Source organism: Bos mutus, chromosome 26 (genome assembly GCF_027580195.1).
Source record: "Bos mutus isolate GX-2022 chromosome 26, NWIPB_WYAK_1.1, whole genome shotgun sequence".
Taxonomy (NCBI): domain Eukaryota; kingdom Metazoa; phylum Chordata; class Mammalia; order Artiodactyla; family Bovidae; genus Bos; species Bos mutus.
In genome coordinates this window covers 5,386,699-5,413,493 of record NC_091642.1, presented here as the reverse complement: position 1 = coordinate 5,413,493, position 26,795 = coordinate 5,386,699, and the positions used below count along the sequence as shown (strand labels likewise).

Below are 26,795 nucleotides of genomic sequence, written 5' to 3'. Positions count from 1 at the left end.
AGTTTGTAAGATGGAAACACGATGTGACTCAGTCACAGCTATCCCGTGCACAGGGTGGCTTGCTGTCCTGACAGTGCATTTCTGGGCTTAGATCATGCTGGCCTGCCTGTCAGCTCACTTAACCAGGGACTGGGGCCCACAGGGTGAAGGGTGCTAATCACATGAGGCCAGAGGGCACTGTCTCAGTTGCCACCTCCAAAACACGGGCTGGAAGAATCCAGACAGCATCACAGTGGAATGGGAAAGAGCTGATTGGCCATCTCAACAAAGCCAATGAACCACAAGGTTATTTCAAGAAGCACAGAAGCAGAGCAGTACTGGCTGTTTCCCATCAGCCTAGCACACGGCCTGGCCTTCCTAGCTAAGAGACTCAAGACTAACGTCCCATCTTTAGGTCATTTGTTGTTAAATTCTCTGCTGCACAATTTCAAGTTCAAAAGATGGGAAACAAAGTTCAGCAATCTGTTATCAGTGGCTGACAGTCCTGGCTGTTAACATTCTCTCTCCTGCCCATCTGGATACACAGGGCATCTCATGGAGAAAGGTGTCTCTCTCCTAATCATATACAGATAGCATCTGTCTAAGAATGGACATCGCTTCTGTAAGCTCCAAGTAAGATGGGGACGGGGGGAACCATATTGTCTGTTGTATAAAATATAAAACCTGGTATAGTCCTGAATGTCAATGTTATTCCAATTATTTAGCATAAGCGAGTCAGCATTTACTTTTCAAAATGCCATCCGAATTTCTTTTCCATTACTAAAAGGCAAGTCGCTTCTTATTCAGATTAGATATTCTGGACTGGCATACCTATTGTACTTCATCAGTATCATGAACTTTAGCCCCCAGAGCTAAAAAGGGATGCTCCATCCATTCATTCAAAATGTACTCAAGTCCAGACCAGGCCCATGAATGCTAGCCAACAAGTCAACCTTGCAGGTGAGGATGAATGAGTTTTAGGATCACAGAATAACCTGGGGCCCCTTTGAACTTGCCCCCTCCCACCTGTCCTCAGACCTGAATCTGTTCTCAGAAATGCTGGCTCTGGTCTCATTTAGGGGTCTGGGCTTTGGGGGCTGGCAGTTGCCCCCCCCCCTCCAGAGGGTGGTGAGCCTGCAACGGGCACTGTAAGACCGGCGGGAATATACATACCCTTCCCGGTGGGCTTCTCCTTTCTCCAGCTCCTGAATGACCCCCAAGAGCACTTTGATGGTTTCCTGGCTTGAACTGATCAAGTTCTCCATCATCTGAAGCTGGGCTTTCAGGTCGACCACTTCCGTGTGAGGCACGATTTGTCGGCATTCTTCATCTGCAGCGAGCGCCGGGGGACAAGGCTGGCGCTCCTGCCCCGAGGGGGCCTGAGTCTGCAGGGAGGCGTCTTCTTCGCTACATTCCGGGGACAGGCACTGCGTCGGGGGCGAGCAGGCCGGGGCGACGACCGGCCGGGCCTGGAGCCCGCTGGCCTGCGCAGCCGTTCTCCGCTCCAGGTCGGCTGCGGGGCAGAGGGACCACTCGCTCGAGGGAGCGGAGTTCGACAAGGCCGGCGCAGGGGCCCTGTCGCCTGGGGCGGGTGCGTACACGGTGGCCACCTCGGTCTTAAACACCCTCCGGTGGGCCGATGGAGCCGGCTCCTCGGTGTTCGGGGTCGCCCTGCCCTGCCTGGCTTTCCCGAGCAGCTGGTACTCCAGCTCCTGGGAGGACGACCGAGTGGAGTTCTGCACCGGAGCATCGCGGTAGCTGTGGCGGTCGGGGGTTTTGCACGGCTCCGCGCAGTTGACCCCGGTGGGCGGCCCCAGCGCGTTCACGTGTTCGTCGGAGTGGAAAACCAAGGCTGTGGTCTTCTGTACCCGGCCCGCGCCCCACGGCCGGGCCTCCTCGCCCGGCCCTTCCTGGCTCTTCTCTTTCGCGTCAATTACCAACCCGTTGTTCTGACTTTTAAAGGCCTCGGTGCCTGGGATGCTTTTGAGAGTCCCCTTTTTGCGGTCCAGAGGGAAAGTCTGGTAACACTTCTTGAGGTCGGGCGAGGTCTGCACACCTGTGCTCTTGGTGACGTTGGGGATGGACCGCCGGGCCGGCACGGTCATGTACTTGCGGTAGGCAGCCCGGCAGGACGCGGGCCTGGCCTCCCGCTTGTCACCCTGCAGGCCCGAGGCGAGCTGAGTGTCCCTCTGCTCGTTTTGCGCCTCGCAGATGTCCTTAAAGCGCACCTGCAGGGCTTTATTCCGCTTCTTAATCTGCCGGTTGGGATCCAGGGCATATTTCATCTCCAGGGCCAGACAGGCGGCAGGCTCCACTTCACTCGCAGAGGTCGTGAGTACGCATTTGCTGGGTTCCTTACTGACCATGGTTCCTGCAGGCGGATACAACAACAGACCTTGTCAGTGGAACAGAAACCCACAGGAAACCACAGGCAGCGCAGGCTTTGGGCCAGAATGACGGATGCCTGCTCCCTAATTATTTTTAAACAGGTGAGGTCGGCCTTTATGTTAAGGAAAATCAGACAGGCAGAGAATCCCTGGCAGGCACAGTTTGAAATGTTTCTCAGATATTAAAGCTTGCCTCCCTCTCCATGTAGGATACACTCGTTTTTCCTTTGATAGTAAGGCATGTTTCCCCATCAGACAAACCTGTTTTACTATATTCATCAAGAAGCCCAACGACTCTGCCTCTTCTGCTTTTTTTTTTCTTGCAGATTGCTGTTTTGCAGGCACATCTCCACTTCACAGGCAGATGGTTTTTCAAAATGCAACTTACTTGGTTTGGGCTTTTACTACTTTTTTGAGGGCTACCGATTAATCTATTATTGGAATCCGAGAGGATTGCTATTTTCTCTTAAAGACATCTTGGGGATTCTAGCTCCTGATCGGATAAATGTGGAGAGTCCTCCGATGAGGAACTGAACTATATCTATTTATGTTAGCCATTCTGGATGCTATGTGATAGGGTGCCGGGCTGGTTTATGGGAAAACTGTAAAGGGAACAGTCTCAGCAGTATGGCTTGCTTCTCATGGGTTAACATCAGCCATAGCGAGGGCATGGGTTTCCTGGTTTCTACAAAGTCTGTGTTAGCAACTCTTTTCTTTGATTCTGTGGAGAGGGGTATTTGAAAATACTTAAAAAAAAAAAAAGAAATTATTCATTCTAGAATCAAGTTTTGTGTTTTGATCACAACCTCTGCAAATGAACACAATGGTGGTTGTTTCAGGATTTAAATTCTGAAAGAAAATAAAATCACAAGGCTTTATGTTAATCATGCAAATTCATCTTGGGCTGAATTATTAAATGCAACTAAGAAGATGCAGGTGGCCAGTGATTGCTCTGGGGGAATACCAGTGGGTAAAATGCCTTCACTTTATTAGGCAGATTCGCAGCTGTTTATCACACATGGAAGGACTTTCTTGCGGGCTGAACTGAAAGCAAGAAAATACAGTTAAGTATGCCGTTTGTGAGTTAGTGTTTGCTTTTTCCCCTCCCTGTGTTCGAGAAGAAAGCAGAAGGGAGGAATCTGGGGTGTGGAGGGCCCTGATGTCCAAGCGAGGTGACCAGAGAGGCAGGGTCATTGACAGGAGCCGGTGAGAGCAATGCAAGAACAGGCTCAGGCTGCCATGACCCACCCACCACCCAGGGACCCTCATGGAGCCTCCCATGGCACTTCCTGTGAAATGCCATAGGCCCTGTGATCACGTGACTGCCGCTCTGGGAGTCAAGGGTGTGCGGTCTTCAGGTGCTCTGCTGGTAGAGGAGAGCCATGCCTAATACCTTCAGTGCCACTCATCCCGTTGCAAGGAGGAAACTCGAGTTCAGAGAGGTTAGGTCACTTGTTCATAGTCACACAGCAAGTGAGACACACAGGCAGGATCCTGATCTACCTGCCCCCTCGAGTCCACATTGTTTCTCATACCTCAGGAGTCCAGTGAACAGAGAGGCAGGCCACTTCCCTACGTCCCTGAGTTACAATTGCAGGCCAACAGGGCTGGTGTTTCAGGGAGGAGCCCAGAGCCCTTGGCCAAGAGGGAGTTAAAGATCCGCCTCCCCCCTCCCGCCACGCAGAGTCTGGGACTCCGTTAAGTTGACATTGCAGGCCAGCATGGCACTGGTGTGCTCTGAAAGTTCACTAGTGTTACTGAATGAAAGGCTTAGAGAAAAAATGCAAGCACTTCATCAATTATGCCTTGAACAGTGAGCCAGTAATCACGTTAGAGGACATCAGAAGTAATCCCTGCAGAGCTTGGTTCCAATCACATCAGGTTTCCCAGCCTTGGCATTCTTGGTGTTACGGGCCAGGTGAGTCTTTGTTGGGGGTTGTCCTGTGCCGTGTAAAATATGCATTAGCGTCTTGGCGTCTCTCAATATTAGCAGCACCCCCACTCTAAAGTAACAGCCAGAAGGTCTCCAGACGAGTAGCCCTGGGGGTGCCTAACTGACTCCTATTGAAAACCACTGCATCAGACCTTTAACCTTGTGTGGCTAGAGTGTGTCCTGAAGCTAAGGCAGGGGTGGAAAGCCACGTGAGAGACCAGGAAGGCATTACAGTGTCCCACCTCCCCAGGAGGCATGCAGAGTGCCAGCTCTGAGGCTCTAGTCTGCAAAAGATGTAGCTCGGAGCTCAGCCAACACGGAGGTGAGTCCCACGGCAGCTGTGTGTCCTCTGACAAAAGAATTGATCTGAAACAGTCATATCTGGGGGGAGGCAGGAGCAAGACAGAGAACAGGTCTTCTTTCGTCTTTGGCGCTCTACTGGGCACTGGGGGTATTTGGAGATGTCGGTCATTTGAAACTTGAAAAATGAGGCCGTTTTGGAAAGACGGAAAAGGCAGAGATACAGACTGAACAAGATCATGGGTGATGGGGACAGAGCGTGCCTGATAAGGGTAGATTATATATGTGTGTATAGATATAGTTGAGAGACACTTATCCCATAAGGTTACAAAGATGCACACAAGGGGCCTCCTGTGAGGGAGAGAATAGGGGCAGTGGGGGTAATAAGGAAAGGAAACCTTAACCCTCTCTCGTAGCTTGTATTCATTCTCTAAAGCCTCAGCTGTCCAGGTGTGTCAGAATGTATTGTGCCTTCATCCTGCAGAAGACCTTCACACTAGGGAAAATTTGAAAGAGAGAGCATCTTTACAAAAAGCAATTTACTAGTAATTTTTCAGCCTTTTCCCTGCCACGACTGAAAAATGTGTGTCTGAATAAGTTTGTCCTACCACGCTATTCATCATCACGATTTGCCAAGAACTGCACTGAAATAATTTTTTTCCATCAGTCTGCTGGTTTGGAAAGATATTCTGGTCTTGGACCCAACCATCAAACTAATAAAACAAATCAGAAGAATTAATTGCCGGTGGCAAAATAATAATAATAATAAATTCCTAGTCCCTTGGACTGCAAGGAGATCCAACCAGTCCATTCTGAAGGAGATCAGCCCTGGGATTTCTTTGGAAGGAATGATGCTAAAGCTGAAACTCCAGTACTTTGGCCACCTCATGCGAAGAGTTGACTCATTGGAAAAGACTCTGATGCTGGGAGGGATTGGGGGCAAGAGGAAAAGGGGACGACAGACGATGAGATGCTTGGATGGCATCACCGACTCGATGGACGTGAGTCTGGGTAAACTCCGGGAGTTGGTGATGGACAGAGAGGCCTGGGGTGCTGCAGTCTATGGGGTCACAAAGAGTCAGACACGACTGAGTGACTGAACTGAACTGAAAAAGCATATGAAAAAATACATATGTATAACTGAGTCACTTTGCTGTACAACTGAAATTAACACAGCATTCTAAATCAACTATTTTTCGATAAAATTTAAAGAAAAAGAAAATGATTGTGTCATGCAAGAAAACTGGTTGTTCTCTAGATAAGAGTCCAGGAGACAAGTGGAATTTCCTGGCGTGCTTGTTTTTCATTTCCTTCATGCATCTGTTCATACACGCCTTACTGTGTAGCCTCAACACTCAGTCCGTACGTTCCCGGTTTCTGGGTGCTAAACCAAGGCCGGCCCTGTCCTGTGCACTTCACTCTCATTTTCTCCCTGATCTCACAGCATCCTCACAGCGACGGCACTATTGTTACCCTGAAGCTGGAAACAGAGGAACTCAGGCACTCGATTTTTTTTTTCCGGATCTTGCTCAGAATCACACTGCCAGTACATCCCTTTAAGTTCCCGGCCTGGGGAAATTTGTAACCCGAAATGACCCATGGGAAACCACAGGAAGCATCAAACAGCTGGAACTCAGGGCGGGCCCTTTCCTTGGCCTGTTTCCACAAAGGATCTGGGTGCAGGTTTCTCAGGGCACCACCACGTAGGTCCCAGCAGCAGAGGTGGTCCTGCAGCAGACTCAGCCCGGGTTGCCTTGAGTTCTGGATTGATCGTGACGCCAAAATGCCATTTTCAATGGTGGCTTGCCTTGTCCGGGTCACCCCGGAGAACCATGGACTGTCAGAGTTAAACTACTGGCTCTAAAGCTGAAGGAGTTCAGAAAGTTTATTTTTCATAAGAAAACTGTGTTTTAGATTCACTGGACTGTGCTGTCTTGAGGTAAAAACGGCAAGTCACAGTTGTGCCTGGCTGGCTCGGGGAGTGCGCGATGTCGAGGAGCTGCTTGGAATATAAATGTCTTAATTACCCTCAAATTAAATTTCATAATCAAATGTGAGTTGTAAATATATAAACCCTGTATTTTTAGATTAGTGATGGAGAGTCATCTCTGCCTGCCGCTTTAAATTAATAGCTTATATAAAAATGTTCATTCCAGCTTAAAGGAGTGAAAGATGGAAGCAACTAAATGCCTAACAATAGGTAAACGGTTAAGTAAATTATGGTTACATTCACTCAGTGCAGCCATTAAAATGATAATTATAAAGATTATTTAGTATTGGAGGAAAACGCTTGTGATATAATGTCAAGTGAAGGGAAGCCATCTACCAAATTGTACTGGAAAAAAGTAACCAAAAATTGGTTGTCACCGTGGCACTGAGATGGTACGTTTGGGGAGGTTTTTTTTTTTTTTCCCCCTTCTTTCTTCTGGTTTGGGTGCAGGACCTACAGTGTCCTTATATTGTTTCTCAATTTAAAAAAAAAAAAAAGAGCAAACTCGGTCCACACCTTAGGCAGCATGAGGGGATCAGGCCTCTGCCAACTAGAAACACTTGGATCGAGTAAGGAAAACCCAGAAATGATTAGATTTGGGTACAAGCAGTCTCCCAAAGGTCATCTTTTATTGTTTTGAGGAAGCCTTGGATAAAGAAAGAAAATGAATTTCAAAATCCTGATGGTATTCATGTGTGTGTATGTGTATCTGATCTCAGGTGGGCTTGGCCTGCCCTGACTTGGGCTCCCAGGCAGAGATGGAGGCCAGATCCTAAGCTCTAGACCAGCGGTCAGTGGCAAGGGCCCTGGTCCTTTGGCTTTGCAGAAAAGAATTCCCACAAAGCTAGAAAGAAGTGAAGCAGGTAAAGTTTTTGTTAAGAGGAAAAAGAGTGCAGTATGTATAGATAGATTTGCTCAGAGGGAAAGTCCCTGAATTGCTGAGTCGCACCCTCATGGCCGTTTGAATTACCATTATGGGGTATTTCTTCCGGGTTTCTCTTGGCCAGTCATTTTGATTTGCCCGGTTCACAGTCCACATGAGGTATATCTCAGGATCTTCCCATGTGTGAGCATGCATTTCTTAGCCAAGATGGATTCTACTGCAAAGGCCTCTGGGTAGAGCATCCTTTAGCATCACTCTCCATTGACTTCCAAGGAGCCTTTCTGCACACCTGTGGTTGGGGAGGTCTCCTGACTTTGGGAATGAGAAATATGTGGTCTGGAGTTTAATTGTCCTGCTTTTCTCCTCCTCCCTTAATTGTCCTGCTCATCTCTTCTTGGTTCCCTGGTGGCTTAGATGGTAAAGAATCTGCCTGCAGTGTGGGAGACTCAGGTTCGATCCCTGCATTGGGAAGAACCCCTGGGGGAGGAAATGGCAACCCACTCCAGTATCCTTGCCTGGAGAATCCCATGGATAGAGGAGCCTGGTGGGCTACAGTCCATGGGGTCGCAGAGTCGGGCTTGACTGAAGCGGCTTGGCATAGCATTCTCTTCTTTGAGTTTCAGTCCATAGGGAATGAATCTGTAATCGCTTCACCTTGGGCTTGGGGGGCATCTACCTCCTGCCTCATGTCTGCCGAGGTGTAGACATCTACACACATCCCTCTGTATGTATGTGGATCGGCTAGGAGAGCCAGGGAGTGTTTAGTTGAAAATATATCAATATGTGAGAAAACTCACGGTTGGGTGGAATTTGCCATCTGTTTTAATTAGAAATCAAACGGTTTTGCCCTATAATCTACAGCTAGCATCTGAGGCAAACTTGGTTGGTTTCAGCAGCTGATGAGAGAGAATCTCCATTGGGTGAGCTCAGTTCTTACTATCTGCAGGGACCCGGAGCTTTCCAGTCTGGGCTCCAGCTGTGATATCAACAGCATAATGCAGTCGACTGCCAGTGGCGGCCGGGGAGCAGGCCGGCCTTGCCAGGACACCTCCCAGGGTCCCCTCAGTTGGTGGATATGGCAGAAGAGCTAAGGCCAGCAACTGATGAGTTTGGAAAGGGACTGCATGATATTATTGGTTTTTCTTGTGGCTTTCCCGCTGTTGAGACACCTTGGTGTCAAAGATGCTGGCCGGGATTCAGGATTAATTGGGTCAGCATTTTATTCTATATGCAGAGGGAATGCTTGAACTGGGAGCGGGGGAGTGATGAAAAAGAATATCCCCTGTTTTAACACGCTGCTTCCTGGGCAGAAAAGGAAGTGAGGCAGAGACCCCACACCTGCTCATGAATTCATCCGCCTTCTGAAATAGTTAACGTTAAGACCTATGTTATCACACTGACTGATTCTTCCAAAGCAAAAGTCCTCTCCTCTGGGCAAAGCTAACTGCTATAGCTTTTGGACTGTGTCTTAGTGAGATTCATTATCCAGTTTAATTTTTTTTAATACACTGAAATGATATTTTTCCAGACACGTGTTCCCTTCTTCAGAGGTCATTGCCTATGAAGGCTGAAGTGGGGTGTAAAAAAAAAAAAAGAACGCTGACACCCCTCTGAAACTGAGCTGTCCCAGCTGTCCCAGCCCCCAAAGCTGTGGCCCTCTGTGAGAAATACCCAAGCCATGCCCCATCCTCTGGGCTGGTGGATGATTGCCATGAGGCCTCCATTATTAAGACCTGAGGGTCATCCATTGGGAAGCAGGGCAGAGGGTCCTGGGCAGAAGAAACAGCTGCTCAGTGGAGACACCCGGCTCGTGCATATCTCTGATTTCAGAAAATCCATTTTATGGATCTAATTCTGAATACGCTTTGATTCTGGGGTGAAGAAGCTGGACTTCCCTTGATGGCAATGGGCAGACGTTTTTTAAAGGTTTGCTAGAATGAGTAAAGAGTGAAACGGAGCCCCTGGGCTCTTTGACCAAGTTAGTTTTATGTCCTTCCCACTGCTGACAGTACTCATTGTTTCTAGTCTACATTTCTTTTTCAGCAATAGCAAATATTTAAATGAGAACTTTCATATCTGCTGTCTTATGCAATGCATCTATTGAGTAGCATTCTATGCTCGTATAATAAAATTTTTTAGTTGTTATGTTGCTGTAGCTTAGTCACTAAGTTGTGTCTAACTCTTTGCAGCCCCATGGACTGCAACACTCCAGGCTCCTCTGTCCTCCACTATCTCCTGGAGTTGCTCAGATTCATGTCCATTAAGTCATTGATGCCATCCAACCATCTCCTCCTCTGCTGCCTCCTTCTCCTTTTGCCGTCAGTCTTTCCCAGCATCAGGGTCTTTCCCAATGAGTCAAATCAGGTGACCAATATATTGCAGTTTCAAGCTTTAGCATCAGTTGTTATGAGGAGGTTCTATGTTATTTTTTACTCTCAACAACGTCAAAATCATGATTGATCCTCAAATACATGAGCTTCTTTCCCCTTCTAATGTAATTAAGGCAAGTTCTTGACTTAAAAGAAAGAAAAAACAAAAAAACCTCATTTTTACCTACAGAAAAACTTTTACTCCATTACTTCAGCCACAAAGCATAACCTGACTCTCTCTGGCCTGTTTCTAATTAGTGGGAGCAGAGGAAGTAAAGCACGCATTTTCTACGTGGATGTTTGGGTTTGGTGTTGAGGTTTTAGAAGGACCGGAAGATGCCGTCTTCATTGGACCTGACTTTCCTCTTCGTTTTTGGCCTGTTTACTTAGTGTTTCTGTGTTCAGCTTATCCTGACATTAACCTTCCTTTATCCTCTGTCCAGATGGGATCTAAATTCGTAGAAATGGACTAGCAACCTTTTGTGACGGTGGCCAAAATCAACTGGAAAAAAATACCTCCTCCAATTGAGATGTTATATCAACATAGGAAACTTTATGTGCAGCAGTTAGCTTTGCTAATTAACTGTGTCCAGAAAGAATTCAGTAAAACTGCTAACAGCCACTCACCAAAGTCATCTGTAAGACTAGAAAAGGAACTGATTTCCCTATTCCTCTTCACTCCCCCTTCAGTATGACAGTTACAGAAAATGTTAAAAATAAGGCCTTTCGTTTTGAGCATAGCTCTCAGTGCATTTAGATGAATGTAGAAAATAGCCCACCTACTCTATTCCCCAAAGGCTCCCAGTTATTAAGCAACAATTAGTTGATGGTGTGGGGCCTGATTGCAAGAGCTGGAATTAGTAAGATGCAAGAGAGGTGGCTTCTCTTCCTTAGATTATTTATGAAAGTCTCACTCTTTTGAGAACGTGCACACTGGAATGCATTTTGTGCTTGTTTTGCCTTACTGATGAACTATGATGAATCCATCCATATATATTTTTTATATATATATATATATATTTTTTTTTTTTTGCTAAATGACATGTTTTGACTCATCATATATCTGAAGCTAAAATTAGAACAGTAATTTCCCCAAAAAATAACTGACAACAGAGTGTGTTTTCCCTGCTGCTTCTACCGGCTCAATCTCAGATCACATTGGAACACCCGGGCAGGGTTTCTGCTTGGGGGTGACCATTCACCACAACTGCAATCAATTAGAGTTAAAGATGCTATCCATCTCTCTGGCACGGCCATGGGAGTGTCCATCTATTACCATCAAAACGGATCCCCCGTGCACTTTTCATTGCAGTGTGTCTCCCCTGGTACCTTGGCCCGGTCAAACTGTAGACTTTGCAAGGTCTTGGGTGTACTGCTGAGGTAGCACAAGCCATGAAAGAAGGGGAGAAATGAGTATTTCTTGTAATCAGCTTCTATTTATCAGTAGAGAGTTGACTGTCCGGGTCAGAATCATAACAAAAATCCGTAGTCAGAGGCAGCATGCATGGTCTTCCCAAATAAGGCTCACGTTTGTCAGCCATGGTCCAGTGTGGGATGGTTGCCTGGTCTGAACGAACTCTCCTTTTCTGGGATACTTGTGCTATCACACAAGATGATGCAGGAATTATTTAATCTGAGTGGACCAGGGACATGAATTAAGGAAATGAATTAAGACCCCTTTCCTTCCACTGCAGCTGATGAACAATGAGAGGGACCTCAGAAATAACTCATCACCCTGAAGACAGATGCTGTCAGCGTAGACCACACTTGTCAGGGAGACAGTGTACAGTCGCTGGGGATGTAGAAACAGAGGGAATATTCCAGTAGCAGCTAATAGTTGCAACTGCAGGAGCACTTAGGGTGCACTTTCTGCATTTAGTGCCCAAAATATTCTTAGGGGTGGGAGGTGAAAAAAAAATAAAAAATGTCTGGGTGTCACATCCTTTGATGTCCAAATGGCTTTCACTTTTTATTTCTTAACATAAATTCGACTTCTCATTAGTCCCCATGGGTTTTTTTTTTTTTTTAACTCTGCTGGGTCAGTTGGTTCTTTAATGTTTTTCCTTGACCAACAGCTATTATGAACTTCTCTCTTTTCTGTACATAACGTTATGTAGCCTCATAAAAAGTATGAAGCCACACTTCCCCCCTCCCCAGCCACCGCGCTCTGCTCTAATGTCTTTAGAAGCCTGCCTCCGTGTGCCTGAGCAGCTCAGCAGTGTCTCTTGCAGCCTGGAGGCCTCTGTGCCCTTCTGGGAGGAGGGCTGACACGGGGCGAACGGCCTGCGACCCTAACAGTCTGTGCTCAACCCAGTAACAAAGCTGCTGCGCTCGCCCCAGCCGAGCGTGCAGCAAAGGCGCCCAGTGTTAAACGCAGGACTGAACTTGGCCTGCCCGGCGGCCAAGAGACCCCAGCCCACCCGTCGTAGGGTGCTGTATGTCTCTGAGTCCTTTGATTCTGAGGGCTCCTAACAGCTGCTGACAGTGCTTTACCTGCCAGACTCCCTAGTGTAATCCCCCTTAACCAGGCCATCGCTAGGTCCCACTGATCTTTGCTTTACCTTCCTACTGCTTCACTATTGATTTCTTCCCTTCATCCTCACCATCCCAAGCTCGACCTTGGTGTTTTCACGTCCCTTGCTCTCAGCTCTCCGTCCCTCCATCCTGCACATCCTCAGTCCCACCTTCAACTGCAAACATCTCTCTTTGTGAGTACCCGCCTAGTCTTAGTTGGGTAGCACTTCCAAAAAGCAGTTTTTGTAAGGGTCCTCTGTAGCCTTTCCCATCCTGCTTATCCCCCTGGATATCTCAGACCTACTCACAAGCTCTCTGTCTGCTCAAGCCAGTGCTTACAGTGTCTCTGGAGTATACCTGGGTCACTCCCTCCTTCATGTCTTTGCTCCCAGTGGTTCATGTTCTGGCCTTGGCCCCATCCTCCTCTTTAATGATTCAAGTCTAGTCTTGCCTGCCCCCTTCTTCCCCCCAGCTACGCCTGTCTTCATGGCCCTTTCATGGATGCAGTGAATGGTGCCTGCATGTGAAGGGTGATGCAGGCACCATACCGTGTGCTGGGCACCCAGGAAAACGAGGCCCAGTCCTCAGTGCTGTGAGCTCAGCATGGAAAAGACATTCTTCTGTGGATAGCACCAGCCCGCTGCGCTGAGGACCATCCTGGGAGCAGGAAGAAGAAAGGACCCAGAGTGTTCCCTGGGAAGTCAGGGCAGGCATCCCCTGGGGGACATGGAAAGATGGGCCTCAAGCCTCAGTTGCTTTGCTTTGATGTGTCCCTTCTCTCTGCTTACACTTATGTAAGTGTTTGCAGACTAGATTCTGCTAAGTATCTCCTCTTTCTCTCGAACTCAATCAGCCTTTGATCCTTGCTAATTAAAGAATATAATGATATGCATCCCAGTATCCTCACAGGAGGGGCCTTACCCAGGACATTTTAAGAAGGTTTAGGGTGGGTACTCAATATTACTGGTTTCCATGGATTCTTTCTCTATAACCTGGATCCTCAATCAGATGGAGCCTGGATCCTGTGTAGGGATCAGATGAACGGAAGGGTAAAGGGACAGAGCTCCATTAGTTTAAGAGAAACCACGTTCCACAGATTTTTATCTTTTGAACCTTGGTGTAACTCTCTCAAATTTGGTTGTTACAAAGTATTACTTTAAATTTTTTTTTCTGTGCTGATGCAGGGACAAGAGATGACCCACACTCGCACGAAAATGAGTAGATGGTTCAGCAGTGACGTGTATTTTCTGTTTTCTCCTAAAGTACGTCAAGGCCCTTACAACAGATTTGCTACAGTAAATGTGACCAGTAGGCTTGTTCTTATAGTGCCTGGCTTTCATCTTCGGAGTGGGATGTGGCTATTGCAAAATAATTTAATTAGAAAATCTCAATCATGTGGGATAACATGAACATGTTAGGGTGGAATCATTGTAACCTAGCCTTCTAACTGAATCCTGGATTTTGCTGTAGAGGAGGAACCCCTGACGTTCTGGGGGGAAATCAATAGAGTTCGGGATCACCCCTCTGCACTGGGTTACTTCCGAGTGTGTGTGCTTTGGCCCAATGGTGTTTCGTGAAGTCGTTTTTTTTGTTTTTGTTTTTTTTTAACTTGGAGTCTAAATAAAATTGCACTCAGTAAACTGCACTCAATAAAATCAATACTCAGAAATAATAATTCTACACTACATTCTGTAATGAACATGGGGCGGAAGGAAAAGGGAGATGGAGAAATGAAACAAGATGGAGAATGTGAGGGGAACAGTGAGGCCTGGAACTGCCCAGACAGACAGGCAAACACAGAGAGGACGGGGCGGTGCTCGGGGAATTACATCCCAAGTGCTATTCAGTGGGACAAAGGCAAAGGGTTCCTGCTAGCAAGAGCCACTGCCGTCGGCTTTGCACTGCTCCGGATCAGGCGGTTTGCAGCGACCCTTCTCCTGTTCAGAACTGAGCTGGAGAGTTCCTCTTAGGCAACTGAGGCCGGACTGTCACAGTTTCACGTTTTATGAAGCACCCAGCATGCAATGAACGTGAGTGTTGGACTGGACGAATGATCCCATTTTAAGTCGATGCTCTATGCTCGGCTTCTGCCTTTTGATCCCTGGGCACCTCTTTCTTCACGGGGATTGTGGAAAAGGAAGACAGTACAGAGGGGAAAGGTTGTGTAGGTTCAAGAAGGGAAGTTGGCATTGCCATGTGTAAGCAGTACTGCTGATCTTGAAATGATTCTGTTCCCCTCAGAATCCTAAAAATAATTTTTTAAAAGGAAAACATATGTCTTTCCAAAACTTTAAATGACCCCTCTTACACTTGACCTTCTTGAAACTTTGGAGGAGAGCGTAAGTGTTAAAGAAGTGGAAGCTTTTACAAGGTTTGTTGTTGTTTTTAAAGACAGCCTTTTAAAGAGTCCTAAGGGAGGTTGTTCTTCTCTCAGAAGTAGGAAGACATGCATCTTCCTCAGGGTCTCCATCCTTGAACCTGACTCTCTAGAAGAAATATACTGGTCCCTACCCCAGCAGGCACCCAGGGAAAGGGGTGCCGGGGGAGTCAAGATGACCGGGATAACGCAGGCAAGATGAAGACCCACCAGTCTCCGTGTTTTGTTTTATTCCCCTCATTGTCTTGTATTTCCTGCGGCATTCCTAAAGCTTAGAGCAACACGTGACACATAAAAAGTACCCGTAAATATTTACTGAATGAAAGGATGAATGAGTGATGTCCCAGGGGAGCAAGGAGAGCCGCCCCCTTCTGTAATACTTTTTCTAGGATGAACTTAGCCACGGGGTGCTGGTCACCAAACAGAGCCCAGGTTGAGGGCAGTACGGTGAGCTTCCAGTGGCCCCACTTGGGATCAACAGTGGACATGGATTCTCCTCCCAGAGGGCAATGAGTGACCTGTGACTGTCACCATTCAAAACACAGGTGTTCTGCATGGTGGATTCATGGTGAATGCCAAGTAAATTGTCACCTGGCAGGTCCACAGCCAGAATAAGGTATATTCACACCTTTTTTTCCTCTTGATCTAGAATTTGGTCCATTCCTAGAAATTCCGGGGGTGGAGGCAGCTCTTCTCAGCAGGGGTCAGGGGTTGGAGGTTGATTATTAGTGAATGATTTACGTGTAGGATTTTATAAGTTGGCGAGGGGGTGCGCAAGGTCATCCCTTTGGCATTCTGTCATTCTAGTCTTCTCTTGTCATGATCCTTTCTGGCTCTGTCATATCACAGGGTGCTTCAGAACTGGGGTGTAGAGACTGCCTGCCTGCTTTTGAGTTCTGCTCCTTCAACAAATTAGCTCAGAATACTGCTCAGATTATATAACCTGGGCGAGTAAAAAAGTGAAAGTGGAAGTTGCTCAGTCATCTCCAACTCTTTGCCGGCACCTCTGTTCATGGACTTCTCCAGGCTGGAATACTGGAGTGGGTAGCTGTTCCCTCCTCGAGGGGATCTTCCTGACCCAGGGATCGAACCTGGGATTCTTTACCACTGAGCCACCAAGGAAGCCCCACATTGTCCATGTTCTAATACTGCATTCTCCAAATACTTTTTTTTTTCTTTTGTTTTTTGGCCATGCCACATGGCATGCGGGATTGTAGTTCCCTAATCAAGGATCTAACCTGAACCTCCTACAGTGAAAGCTTGGAGTCTTAATCACTGGATCGCCAGGGAAGTTCTACCAAATATCTCTGATGGACCGGTTACTGTTTCTTAAAAGGTGGAGAAACTGAGGCACTGCAAGGTAAACCTGTGCCCACATCACCCTGATAGTAACTGGCAGAACTGGGGGTGCAGGTGTGGGCAGTGCCCCCCGAATGCACCTGTAAGCACTCTCATCTGTGATGCGGGCCCAGGTGGCTGGTATCTGTGAAGCCCCCGGTATGTGGTCTTGGTGATGCTGCTGCCGATGAGGAAGTGATGCTGATGAGGACAGTGCACTTAAGAATAGGGTGCATCTGTGGACGACACTGGATACGTTATTTGAGAGAAACAGGTTTGAGAACCCCCTGTAAGGTTGGTAAGCCACTTTGAATGGCTGATTATATAAAGTATACAGTTGTAGGTTTTTATTTGAAAACTGGGCATGCCAGTGGTCATTTTCACAGACGCTTTAGATCCAGAGTTGGGACTGAGTCTTTGATGTGGAACTTAATGGTCACGAGGAATGAAATGAGAGCCAGGGGCCCTGGATTCCAGTCCATCCTCTACCACTCACTCAGCGGCTGACCTTGCCTTCTGGAGAAAGGATGCCTCCCTTGGCTTGCCCTGCCCAAGAAGACCAGCTGGTGTGTTCACAGAGCCAGTTTCTGCAACCCTGTGATCAATTCCATCCTGTAGCCTAACCCTCAGAGAAGGCAATGGCATCCCACTCCAGTACTCTTGCCTGGAAAATTCCATGGACGGAGGAGCCTGGTGGGCTGCAGTCCATGGGGTCGCTAAGAGTTGGACGAGACTGAAGCGACTTAGCAGCAGCAGCAGCCTAACCCTGGGGGTTTTTGCCCCACTACTAAATCTGATAGAAACAATACGTAAAGCAAAGACATACTTAGAGGAGAGTGAATAGTGTGCGTGGAGATGACTAGAAATAGCAAAAACAACAATAAAAATTAAACCAGGAGGGAAAGTCCTTCTGTGAAGCCTCTGAACTAACAACTACTTTCAAAACAAAGAGACAATAAATGTTTGAGAAAAGCAGTTATCATGGGATTTTTCAATGGCCTGAGAAGTCAGATGAAAATATGGTTTAAAAGTGAGAAACTCATCTTTCTTAGCATTTTTATTAAAATATTTTAATAAATGTTTTTATTAAAAACACTCGTGTGCTTGGCTGCAGCTGGCCTTAAGTTGCAGCACGTGTGAGCTCTAGTTGCGCTGCGTAGATTCTGGTGCCCCGACCGGGAACTGAACCCAAGCCCTCTGTTTTGGAGCTTGGAGTCTTAGCCACTGGACCGCCAGGGAAGTCCCTAGCATATTGAGATTTTCAAACTCTCTATACTCGCATGTGTATGAACTTTTCTGGAGAGTGATTCCCTGCCACGCTTCTCCAAGGAATGCGAGTTGTAAGTGAGAGTGATTCCCTGCCACGCTTCTCCAAGGAATGCGAGTTGTAAGTTCACGATTGATGGGAAACCAGTTGTCTAGTTGTTTGTACCATGCCATTTCAACATGGAAAAAAGAGAAAAGCAAAAAGCCACATCTTTACGAACCACTCTCGTATCGCTTGAAAAAAGAAGAGATACATTGGTGAGTCTGGCACAAACCCAATGAAATTGATATGCCATGATATAAAATTGAGAGGTGGGGTCAAGGCTAAAAGATAGATGTTTTCTAGTTGTCTTGAACTGATTCTATGGACTCGTATTTTGGTAAGGTGAAAATTCCTTTCAGCCAAAAACTGTCATCATTTGGGATAAAAGAGCATTTAATCTACTGGATTGAGGCTTACTTTGCCTCCCTGGTTTCTTTCACTCTAATTCTATTACTAGGTCATTAAACTTACATTCTGTCTTTAAAAACTCAACTTCTACCCATGTGAACTTTCACCAAAGGAAGCTCTATATAAGGTTGAGTTTGGGGGAGGAAAACTCCAAACCTTTGAGACTTTTTTCTTCCTTAATCACCATGTGGCTCAGATTTGAAGATAGTGCATCTCTAGAAGTTGTCTTCCTTGTTAGCAACATCTCATGATTCATCCTTTTAATTCCTACTTCAAAACAAGTAAACTTGAAATGGAAGGAAAAAAAAATTATTGTCCAATCTGGAGTCTGTGAATTTCTAGCAAAATCACTGACTAGGTTTATTGTTAATAGCTTCATTAAATATTCATTAAGCACCTGTTATTTCATAGGACTATTCTTAGTCCTTTAAGAATTTCTTTGCGGTGTGAATCCTTTGGTCTAGTTTTTCCTCTTTCAGAGTATTTCTCATGGACGTTCTAAGAAGCAAGAAATGATGAAGCACTTATCTTTTAAAATAATGTTTCCAGCTGGAAACTCACATTCCGATTTCTGATAGTAATCCTATCTTTTTTCCTCCAGACCTACTGGCTCCCTGGCTTCTCTGCTTCTCTTGATCCCTAAGCCCCGTGTCAGGCTGGGTTAGTAGCATCGTTAGTCCCTTCTCCATGTTACAGACTCACCACCCAGGATGTCTCTCTCCCAAATGCCCCCTTGTATATATCTCCATGGTCCCCAGTCACCTTTGCTACCAGTTAATTCTCACCCTTCGCACCCTCTCAACCGATCTCCAATTCCTCTTCTCTGGTTGTCTCGAGCTATCAAGACTTCGTCTTCTAGAAATGTATGCAATTGTTCAAAACATTCAGTGGTTACCTATCACCAATGAACACAGGACCTTTCTGCTCTGCTGGTTCCTCCGTAAACTGGCTTTAAACTGCTTCTTCACTCTCTGATATCCACCCTGAAGCCTGCGCCCAGCGTCGCTTCTTACCTTCCCACACAGGTCTCTCACTCTGAGCACCCAGCAGCTGTGCTCAGCTGCAGGATTTGTGTGTGCATCTCATCCCCTTTTCTCCGTAGGTCATCACCCTGTCTGCCTGGGAACCCCCAAAGCACACTGCTGGTCCTCTCCTCATCCTATCTCCCACCCCCTCTCGCCTTCCTGGCCTTGAACCTCTTGAGAACCGCTCACTCATCTTGCAATATCTCACACCCTGCTATGGCCACTGCCGCTACGGCTGGGTACATTTCCACAGACCAGCCTTCCTTTCTGGACCAAGCCATCTGCATATCAATCTACTTTCCAGTGCTTGCCCATTACCGGAGCCCAGGTTTTATAGTTCCATTACATTTCCAAGGATGCTAAAATCGCTTACTACAAAAGCAAGCAGCTTCCAGGGAACACAATGCAGATAATACGGGGTGTTCGGAGTCTGACTACTAAAGTATTAATACACATGAGAAAAATAAAGAATTGGACAAACATAGGATACCTCCCAGGGAACAACCAGTATGGAGGGGCCCACATCACCAGTGGAATGATGACCTGGAAACACAAAGATTGGTCAGTTTCATTTCTGTTTAAAGTGGATAATGCTGTACCTCCTTGGCGGTTTCTTAACTGAGCAGCTGAAACGAAGCTCTCAGACCATCAGCTTCCCCTTTCTGCCTTTTCTCTCTGCAGTCTTGATGAGGCGAGTATCATATTCGCAGGACTGCCTGCCCGTAGTATTTCTGGCATCACAAAACCTCTTTCTTATGTCTCTCATATGCTATAGTTTACTGCATTTCATTTTATGCCTAAGGCTAGATTATTAAGAGTTGAATTGGAATTTTCCATAGTAACTGCAATATAAACTTTGACCAGCTTTTTGCCATACTATTGTGATTTTTCAAAAAGTTTCTTCTTTACCTTGTCATGGCCATAATAGCACAACTCAGGTGAAGGGTCAGTGTGTAGACGTAAACATCTCTGTTCGTCTTTGGTGTCAACTCCTAACAGCAAGATAACACGGCAAAGAGAGCTTGTCTGTGAATGTACAGTACTTGGAATAATCAGCTCAGTACTCTACAGAAACAATATTTGCAAATGATGAATTTGAAGACTGTTCTTCCCAAATCCCTTGGAAACATAGTGTTGGCCAAAAGGTTTATAATTTAGAAACAGAAGTCCTTGTCCCTATTATCTGCTTTTCTGTAGTCGAGTTCTTTTTCTTTCTCTCCCAATTAGAGCTGAGAGTATGCGTCCAGCAGAAAGCCACAGAGCTATCAGAGTGTTTTGTTTTTATTTACATTACTGGTTTGTCACTTGATAACATCTTTATCTAACTCAGAATCCCTCAACTCATTCATTCATTGTGGTGTGAATGATGTCTACGGTATGTATGACTCAGACCCATACTGAATATCACAGTGGCTTATGGTAGAGGGTGTCTGAGAGAGTTTATATCAAGAATTGAATTTAGAATCCAGCAATGTCTCCCTAGGTATGTTTTTTGTAAAGCTGACAGGTAAGATTCTCGGGTGCTTGGAGACACTTCAGGGCCCCTGAACCTGAAACAGATACATAATCTATTGTACACAGCCCAAAGGTTCAAACCTGTAATGCGTATGGCTTACTGTTTAATATGAATTGACATCTAAGCAGCGTCTTTATATGAATCCCAGCAGGATCCCCACAACATGGCATCATATCTCTGTGTTATGTCCTTAATATACAAGAAAAATATACTTTAAAAATACACTGAGGAAAATGTGTAACGTCTTTACGACATTTATGTCATAGGTTAGCCCAAATATTAGATAAAGACTTATCCAAATGTTTGTATGCAAATTCCGTGGTAATAAAAGTGTTGTCATGTCATATCAATCATACTAAATTTTGCTTTAAAATATTGAAGTCATGTTATGAAATATTAAAATCAAATATGTGAGGAAACTAAAAAGAAACGGCTTCATAAATTATGTCAGCTCATTTTGGTGGTGGGGGAATGACGGGCTTGGAGGAGTTGGTCAGGGAACTGTTGAGGAAGGGAATGTTTAATGTAACCGTGCCAGTTTTGTCTGGGGGAGTCACCATCATGACCACAGTCCCCAAATGACTGTGGTTGCCTTAAACAGGCACAACTGGTGTGGTTTCCTGAGCATCTGATTGCTTGAGCAGCAGCCTTGCAGTGCGCCTACTCAGGTGCCTGGTGGGCTGGTCCAGAGCTTCACAATTCGCCGTTCCCGACGACCCGGTCCCTGCCTCCCTACACTGATGCCGGGCCTCAGCACTGCCGCTTTGCAGTGTAGCTGTGATTTCTTTATTATTATTCCCCGAGAAGCAGCCTGTCCCCACATAAGTAATCTGCTTCTCATACAAGAGAGTTCAGTAGTTGTAGCTCTAAATGAGACAGCCATGGGTGGGAACAGACAAGAGAATACAAATGTGGAGCTCAGTGAACACATCTGCCCAACTGCTCTGCTGGGTTCAGCTCTACATCTGAGAATCGTTTTTATTTTCTGACTGCTTATTTCATTGTGCAGGAATCTTCCTGGTACTCTGATGCCTTTCATACACAAGTCTTCCATTAATTAACTTATTTACTTACAAAGTTGTCCCCCCCTCCCCCGTACAGAGGGAGAAATAAACAACAGAAATTCCCTACCCTGCACCTGAGGAAAACAACCATGGCAGAACAGAGAAGCCCCCAAAGTCAAGAGTAAAAGTACCAACTTCCCAGCTGAGGCCAACTAACCTGTGTGGCCAGCAGTGGCTGTGTCTCAGTAGGACAATGGGGCTGATTTAAGTAAAAGCTAATGTCTTAATCACACTAATAAACTCCAGTAAATCGAAAGGTAACCTCTGCTTTTCAAGGGCACCTATCTTTCAGGAGAGGCCTTGCCTTTAAATAAATTAAACGGAATCACCTTATCTTTAAGGAAATGATGAATTTAGTGAAGAAAAGCTCGAACTCTCTGTAACTAACATAATTTATGCAAAATCATGCAATTAGTGATGGCTGTGTTAGACCTTTTTTTTTTTCCTGCAAATGCGTCTGTAATAAAACCATCATGAATAGCAGTGGCATCTAATGTAAGTAGTAAACATGGATAGTGAGTTATTAATACCTGGTGAGGCATGCAAATGGCAGGACTTCCATTTTCCCTTTGAACTAACAACACGTTCGCTAAGGCAAAAAAAAAAAAGGCAAAGATAAATATGAACTTTTCTTTGAAAAGAAACATTCAACAGGAATATGAATGTAATAAATAGCACAAAATGTGAATAGTAAAACCCAGGCACTTTCTGCCTCCGCAAAGTGAAATGATGGTTATACTTTCTGCTGGGTCTGTAGCATAAGCTTAATGAGGTTAAAGCGATTTCATACGTGTACTCCTCACTGAGAATGGCCTGGGTCAGGTGATGTGGGTGGTAGTCTTCAATCAAGTCTTCAGTCGGGTAACCTTGACATTCCCCCCTCTCTCTGGCAGATGGAAAGGGAACCCCACCTCCCCTTGTTAGTGCTTATCCAAGGAAAACCTCCTTGCTGGACCCTCCTCTTCTGAGCTACAGTCTTGTGAAAATACCTCCTGCGTTCCCAGGCAAGGCAGGGCTGGCCCAAAGTTCCATCCCCATCTTGGCCAGTTCACCCTGGGATGCCTCCGCAGAATTTAAGCGCCTAAGCAGACAAGGTCAAATTAAAACTGCTTCACTGCTGATTCTGGTTCAGGGTCCAGCCGTCAGGCACAGACCCGCAGCGGGAGAGGGGTCAGGGCCCTTCTCTGTACATGAGCCAAACGCCCCGCTTCTGGCCCCGGTGTACTCCAGAGTAACCCCCACTCCTGGCATCCCCTTACAGCGAGCTCCATCCCCCTGTGGCTTGCCTTGTGCTGAGGTCACAGGGACAGGCTCTTTATCCTGGCAGTGGAGATGCCAGCTGGGAACCCTGAGCATGAACCAGCAAGACGCAGACTCTCGCTCTTGACTTGGGGCTCCCGGCGCTGCCCCGGGCCGCGGGCCGGCCCACGGGCTCCCTCCTCCTTCTTGCCCTGGCTCGCCAGCCGGCCGGCCCGCTCGCTCGGTCCGCAGCCTGGGTTGGTTTCCCACGCCCGTCCTGGGTCTGACTCGGGATGCTGCGCCCCCGGAAGCCCCGCGGGCGCCTACCCCGGCCCGCAGCCCCTGGAAGGTGCCAACCCCGGGCGAGCCCGGGCGCCTCGGGAGGAGACGGGCATTTCACGTGGGCATCGTGCCTTCGCGGTGCTCACGCCTCTCCTCCGCAGCCGGTGCAGGGCCCCTCCGCCCGGACTCATCCCCCCAAAGTTAATCAGCCGTACTTGCCAGCTCGCTTTAGTTTGGGAAAGACTTCAAAACCTCGAGATCGGCGGGGCCCACGGCCGCTCCCAGCGCCCCCCGCCCCCCTCCACCACCCCCGGTTCTGCCTGGCGCGGGCTGTCGGGTGCTATAGGAGGCTGTGGCGTTTGTCTAGAACCGACATCGCAGACACACGGACCCGCTCCTCGCCGGCCGTCGCCAAAGTTGCCGGAAGCCCCTCGGCCACCCGGCCCGGGCCAGATGCAGTTGCGTAACCTCGCCCCTCGCCCCCGCCCGCCGCCCGGTCGGCTCCCGGCAGCCCCGGCCCCCGGCAGCCTGCCGAGTCCTCAGCGCAGCCCGGTCGGGGGCGCGGGGCGAGAATCCCGGGGTCTGTGCCCGTCCGGGCGGTGTTCTGGCCGCGGCCAAGCGCAGCGGGCGCCGGGGCGCGGGAGCAGGGCGCGCGGGGCTCCGCTTACCTTCGGCGGCTTACAGATAAGTCGAGGTCGGTGCAGCGCCTGGCTCGGGCATGTCTCGCCGCGGACCCCGGCAAGCCTGGCGCGGCACGGAGCACTCCGGGCAGGGCATCCGCGGCGAGGCTCGCCGGGCTCGCGCGGAGGAAGGCTCGGCTTCGGGGGCTTGGCCCGCCGCCCGCGCCCCCCCTCCACCACCACCGCCGCCGCCGGGGCCCGGCCCGGCCGGCCCCCCGCGCCGCAGCTCGCGTCCCTCCGGCCCGGCTCAGCGAGGCGCGCGGCGAGGCAGCGGCTCGGCCGGCTCCGGGGACGCCCGCGCGCTCGCTCGCTCGCGGCGCGGCGGAGCCAGCCACAGCCACCCGGCGCCGTGCTCCTCCGATGTCCTCATTGACTGCGATCGTCTTCGGCGAGATGTGGGCGCCGGGGCCGGGAGGCGGGGGCGGAGAGGCGGAGGGAGCGGGAGGGAAGTCCTTGCCGCCGCCGCCGCCGCCGCCGCCCCCCGGGTCCCAGCCACTCCGCCGAGCCGGGCGGCCGGAGGACGGGGCGCCGGAGCCGCTCGCCTGCCGCCTGTGCGCCCGCCTGGCACCGAGGCGGGCGGAGCCCCGGGCCCAGAGGGGGCGGCGCGGGGCCAGGCCGGGGCCGCGGGCGTGGGGCGGGGGGGCCCCAGAGGGAGCAGAGCGGGCGGGAGTGCAGGGGCCCTCCCGCCCGCCGACGCCCGAGCCCCAGCCGAGGAGGAGGTGGAAGGAGCCGCCGGCGGCCGCCGCCTGCTCGCGGGGCTCCACAGCGGCGCGTCCTCGGGGTTTCTGGGCTGCAGGCGGCGCTGCGCGGCCCGGGAACTTGTTGAGCCTGCCCTGGAGCTGGAGCCGCCTCCGAGCAGCAGCTGGAGGGCGGGGACCCAGCGGTTCTTCCAGGGAGGGGGTCGCTGGGGACCCCGTGCCCAGGCTGCCGGCGGTAGCGGCCGACCCAGCCGAGCGCGGTTTTGAAATTAGGAGCGCGTGGGGGGCTTAGGCGGCTGCCCCCTTCATCTGCGGATTTGCTGCCTGCCTTGGGTCCAACCCGGGGTCAGCCCCTCTAAGCGGGGATTGCCCGGCAGGCTGGTTGTAACTGGCCGGAGTATCAAAGGCAGTCCCCCGCGGGGTCCGCTGCCCACTGACATTCAGGAACCCGGCGCCTCCGCACCAAGACCCCCCCCCCGCCCCCCAAGTGGCGCTCACCGCCCACCTGCCAGGCCAGGACACTTGCTGCGTTTGTTTCAGGCGAGAGTTGAGCTCACTTGGGAAGGCAACAGGAGCTACCCTGTTCCCCCGAGATCCACGAACAAGGAGGTCCTTGGAGCTCAGAGCCGCTGGCCCAGGGGCCTCGCGGATCCCTGTGGGACCTGGTGCCCAGGCCTGGGATTAGGCAGGCAGCTAGCTGCGGATCACCTGGCTCCCTAAATTTTCTCAGGCTTGGGGCTTGAAGTTCAGCCTCTTTGAGCATACCTGAAAGTAGCCACGTTCATTAGGTTTGATATTTCCCAAGAAAGGTCAGAGAAATGGTAAACGGGAGGGCAGTGCCAGGCTAGAGGGCGGGGGTGGGGGGGGATGAATTGGGAGGACAATCGGTGACGTCTTTTCACTCACTCAGCCTTTCAGTCTCAGCTGTGTGCACACACCGCTGCCTGTTCCTTCCTGAGCACCGGCTCTGTGCTGCGATTCAGCCTTTGTTGGGTCCTGGTTTGCTGAGTTGAGTTGAGCCTAGGTCGGTGCTTTATGTAGTGACCGGTCTTTAGAAACCGGAAATGCCTCGTCTATACCTGGATGCTTCGGGTGATGCTTCCAGATACCGCACACACGCAAAGCATCCTGAAAGCCCCTTTTCCCTCATACATTAGCACATAACTGTATAATTCTTGGCATCCAGATATGCCCAAGAAGGGAATCCTGAATCTGTGGATCCAAACTCTGTCACCGGGCTCTTTACTATCCTCTCTTAACCTAGAGTCCTCCAGTCTAATTTTCAGCTTGTTTACTTCTCTGGCTGGTAGTCGTGCTGGTGGTGCTGGCTGGAGAGATTTGCCAGGTGATGTGTGCGCAGCGGGTAAACCTGTAGCCTGCTGTTCTTCCTGGAAGGGAAGTGATATTGGGGATGTGTGGGACTTGGGGACATTTAATGCCAGGTGGGAGGGAGTGTCTCCATGGATACCTTCAACATAATCCCTTGGGGGTGGGCTGTTTCCAATGTGGATGCAATAATCTCTCCAAGGATTTTGGGCAACTTTCTGTAAATTTTACTTTATTGCTAATCCAGAAAATCGAAATCTGTCTTCCATCTCTTAAACATGTCACTGTAAATAAAGCTACCAGGAAATCCTGAAATTGTGCTGTTGGTAATGGAAAACTGAAGTTTTAGGGACCATGAGTGAAACAGATAAACACAAATGCATAAATGCTTAAATGCAGGACAGACCAGAGCTACAGGTGGCAGTATGAGCTGGCCAGAGTGCAGCTCTGGGGGCGGTGGTGTTAAGACCCAAAGGATTTGGAATTCTAGGAAGAAAGTGGAAAGCTGTGATTGGCAGGTGAGAAAATCCACTTAATATGAACAGAGGATGTAATTGAGGTTTTTCGTATCATCAAGACTGCTTTTAGTTGTTCATGGCTGTAGTAGACATACAGTTGTTTTTCTGAGTCTATTAAAATTCTCTGGGGACTTCCCTGGCAATCCATGCTTCCATTGCAGGGGACATGGGTTTGATCCCTGGTCGAGGAATTAACCCTTTCCCTGGCAAAGGGAAAAATAGCTACTTTTTTTGGCTGTGCTGCATAGCATTTTGGATCTTAGTTCCTTGATCAGGGATCAAAGCTGAAGCCCCACTAGTGGGAACACCAGAGTCTTAACCACTGGACCACCAAGGAAGTCCCCCAAATAGCTAAACATTTAAAGTGGGATTGTCCAAAAGCAGAAGTACCTAAGAATAAAAATATAAGAAAGTACAAGACGGATGATAAGAAAATATTTGCATCTCTTTTCTTTTGCCTCCTTCTTAGATGTGTGTAGGTGCTATGCAGGGCAATGCTGGCTTTTTCAGCTCTCCAGCTTAGTAAATTCTGAGATCTCAATTTCTGCGTTAAAAAAAGACAAGAATATAGGAGTCAACGATATTAAAGAATGTTCCTTAGTTTTGTCCATCTGAATTCTGAACTGGAAATAACCCAAATGCATACAATTTGGGGGCTTT

At 48.6% G+C, this 26,795-nt stretch overlaps 2 protein-coding genes across 3 annotated transcripts in view; one reads left to right on the top strand and one right to left on the bottom strand.

Annotated features, from left to right (window-relative positions):
- INSYN2A (inhibitory synaptic factor 2A) overlaps window positions 1-24,100 on the bottom strand; it is a 61,085-nt gene extending 36,985 nt beyond the window's left edge. The window contains exons 1-2 of one of the 2 annotated variants that reach the window (XM_070363416.1): window positions 23,582-24,100; window positions 1,153-2,350 (exon numbers count right to left, since the gene is read on the bottom strand). In XM_070363416.1, the coding sequence (XP_070219517.1) occupies window positions 1,153-2,345 (1,193 nt within the window). In that variant the 5' untranslated portion in view covers window positions 2,346-2,350; window positions 23,582-24,100. Of the gene's footprint in view, window positions 1-1,152; window positions 2,351-2,627; window positions 3,019-23,581 lie in introns of those variants that run through there. The other variant, XM_070363417.1, reaches the window with a different exon arrangement.
- DOCK1 (dedicator of cytokinesis 1) overlaps window positions 1-26,795 on the top strand; it is a 559,920-nt gene that overhangs the window by 259,483 nt on the left and 273,642 nt on the right. The window lies entirely within an intron of this gene.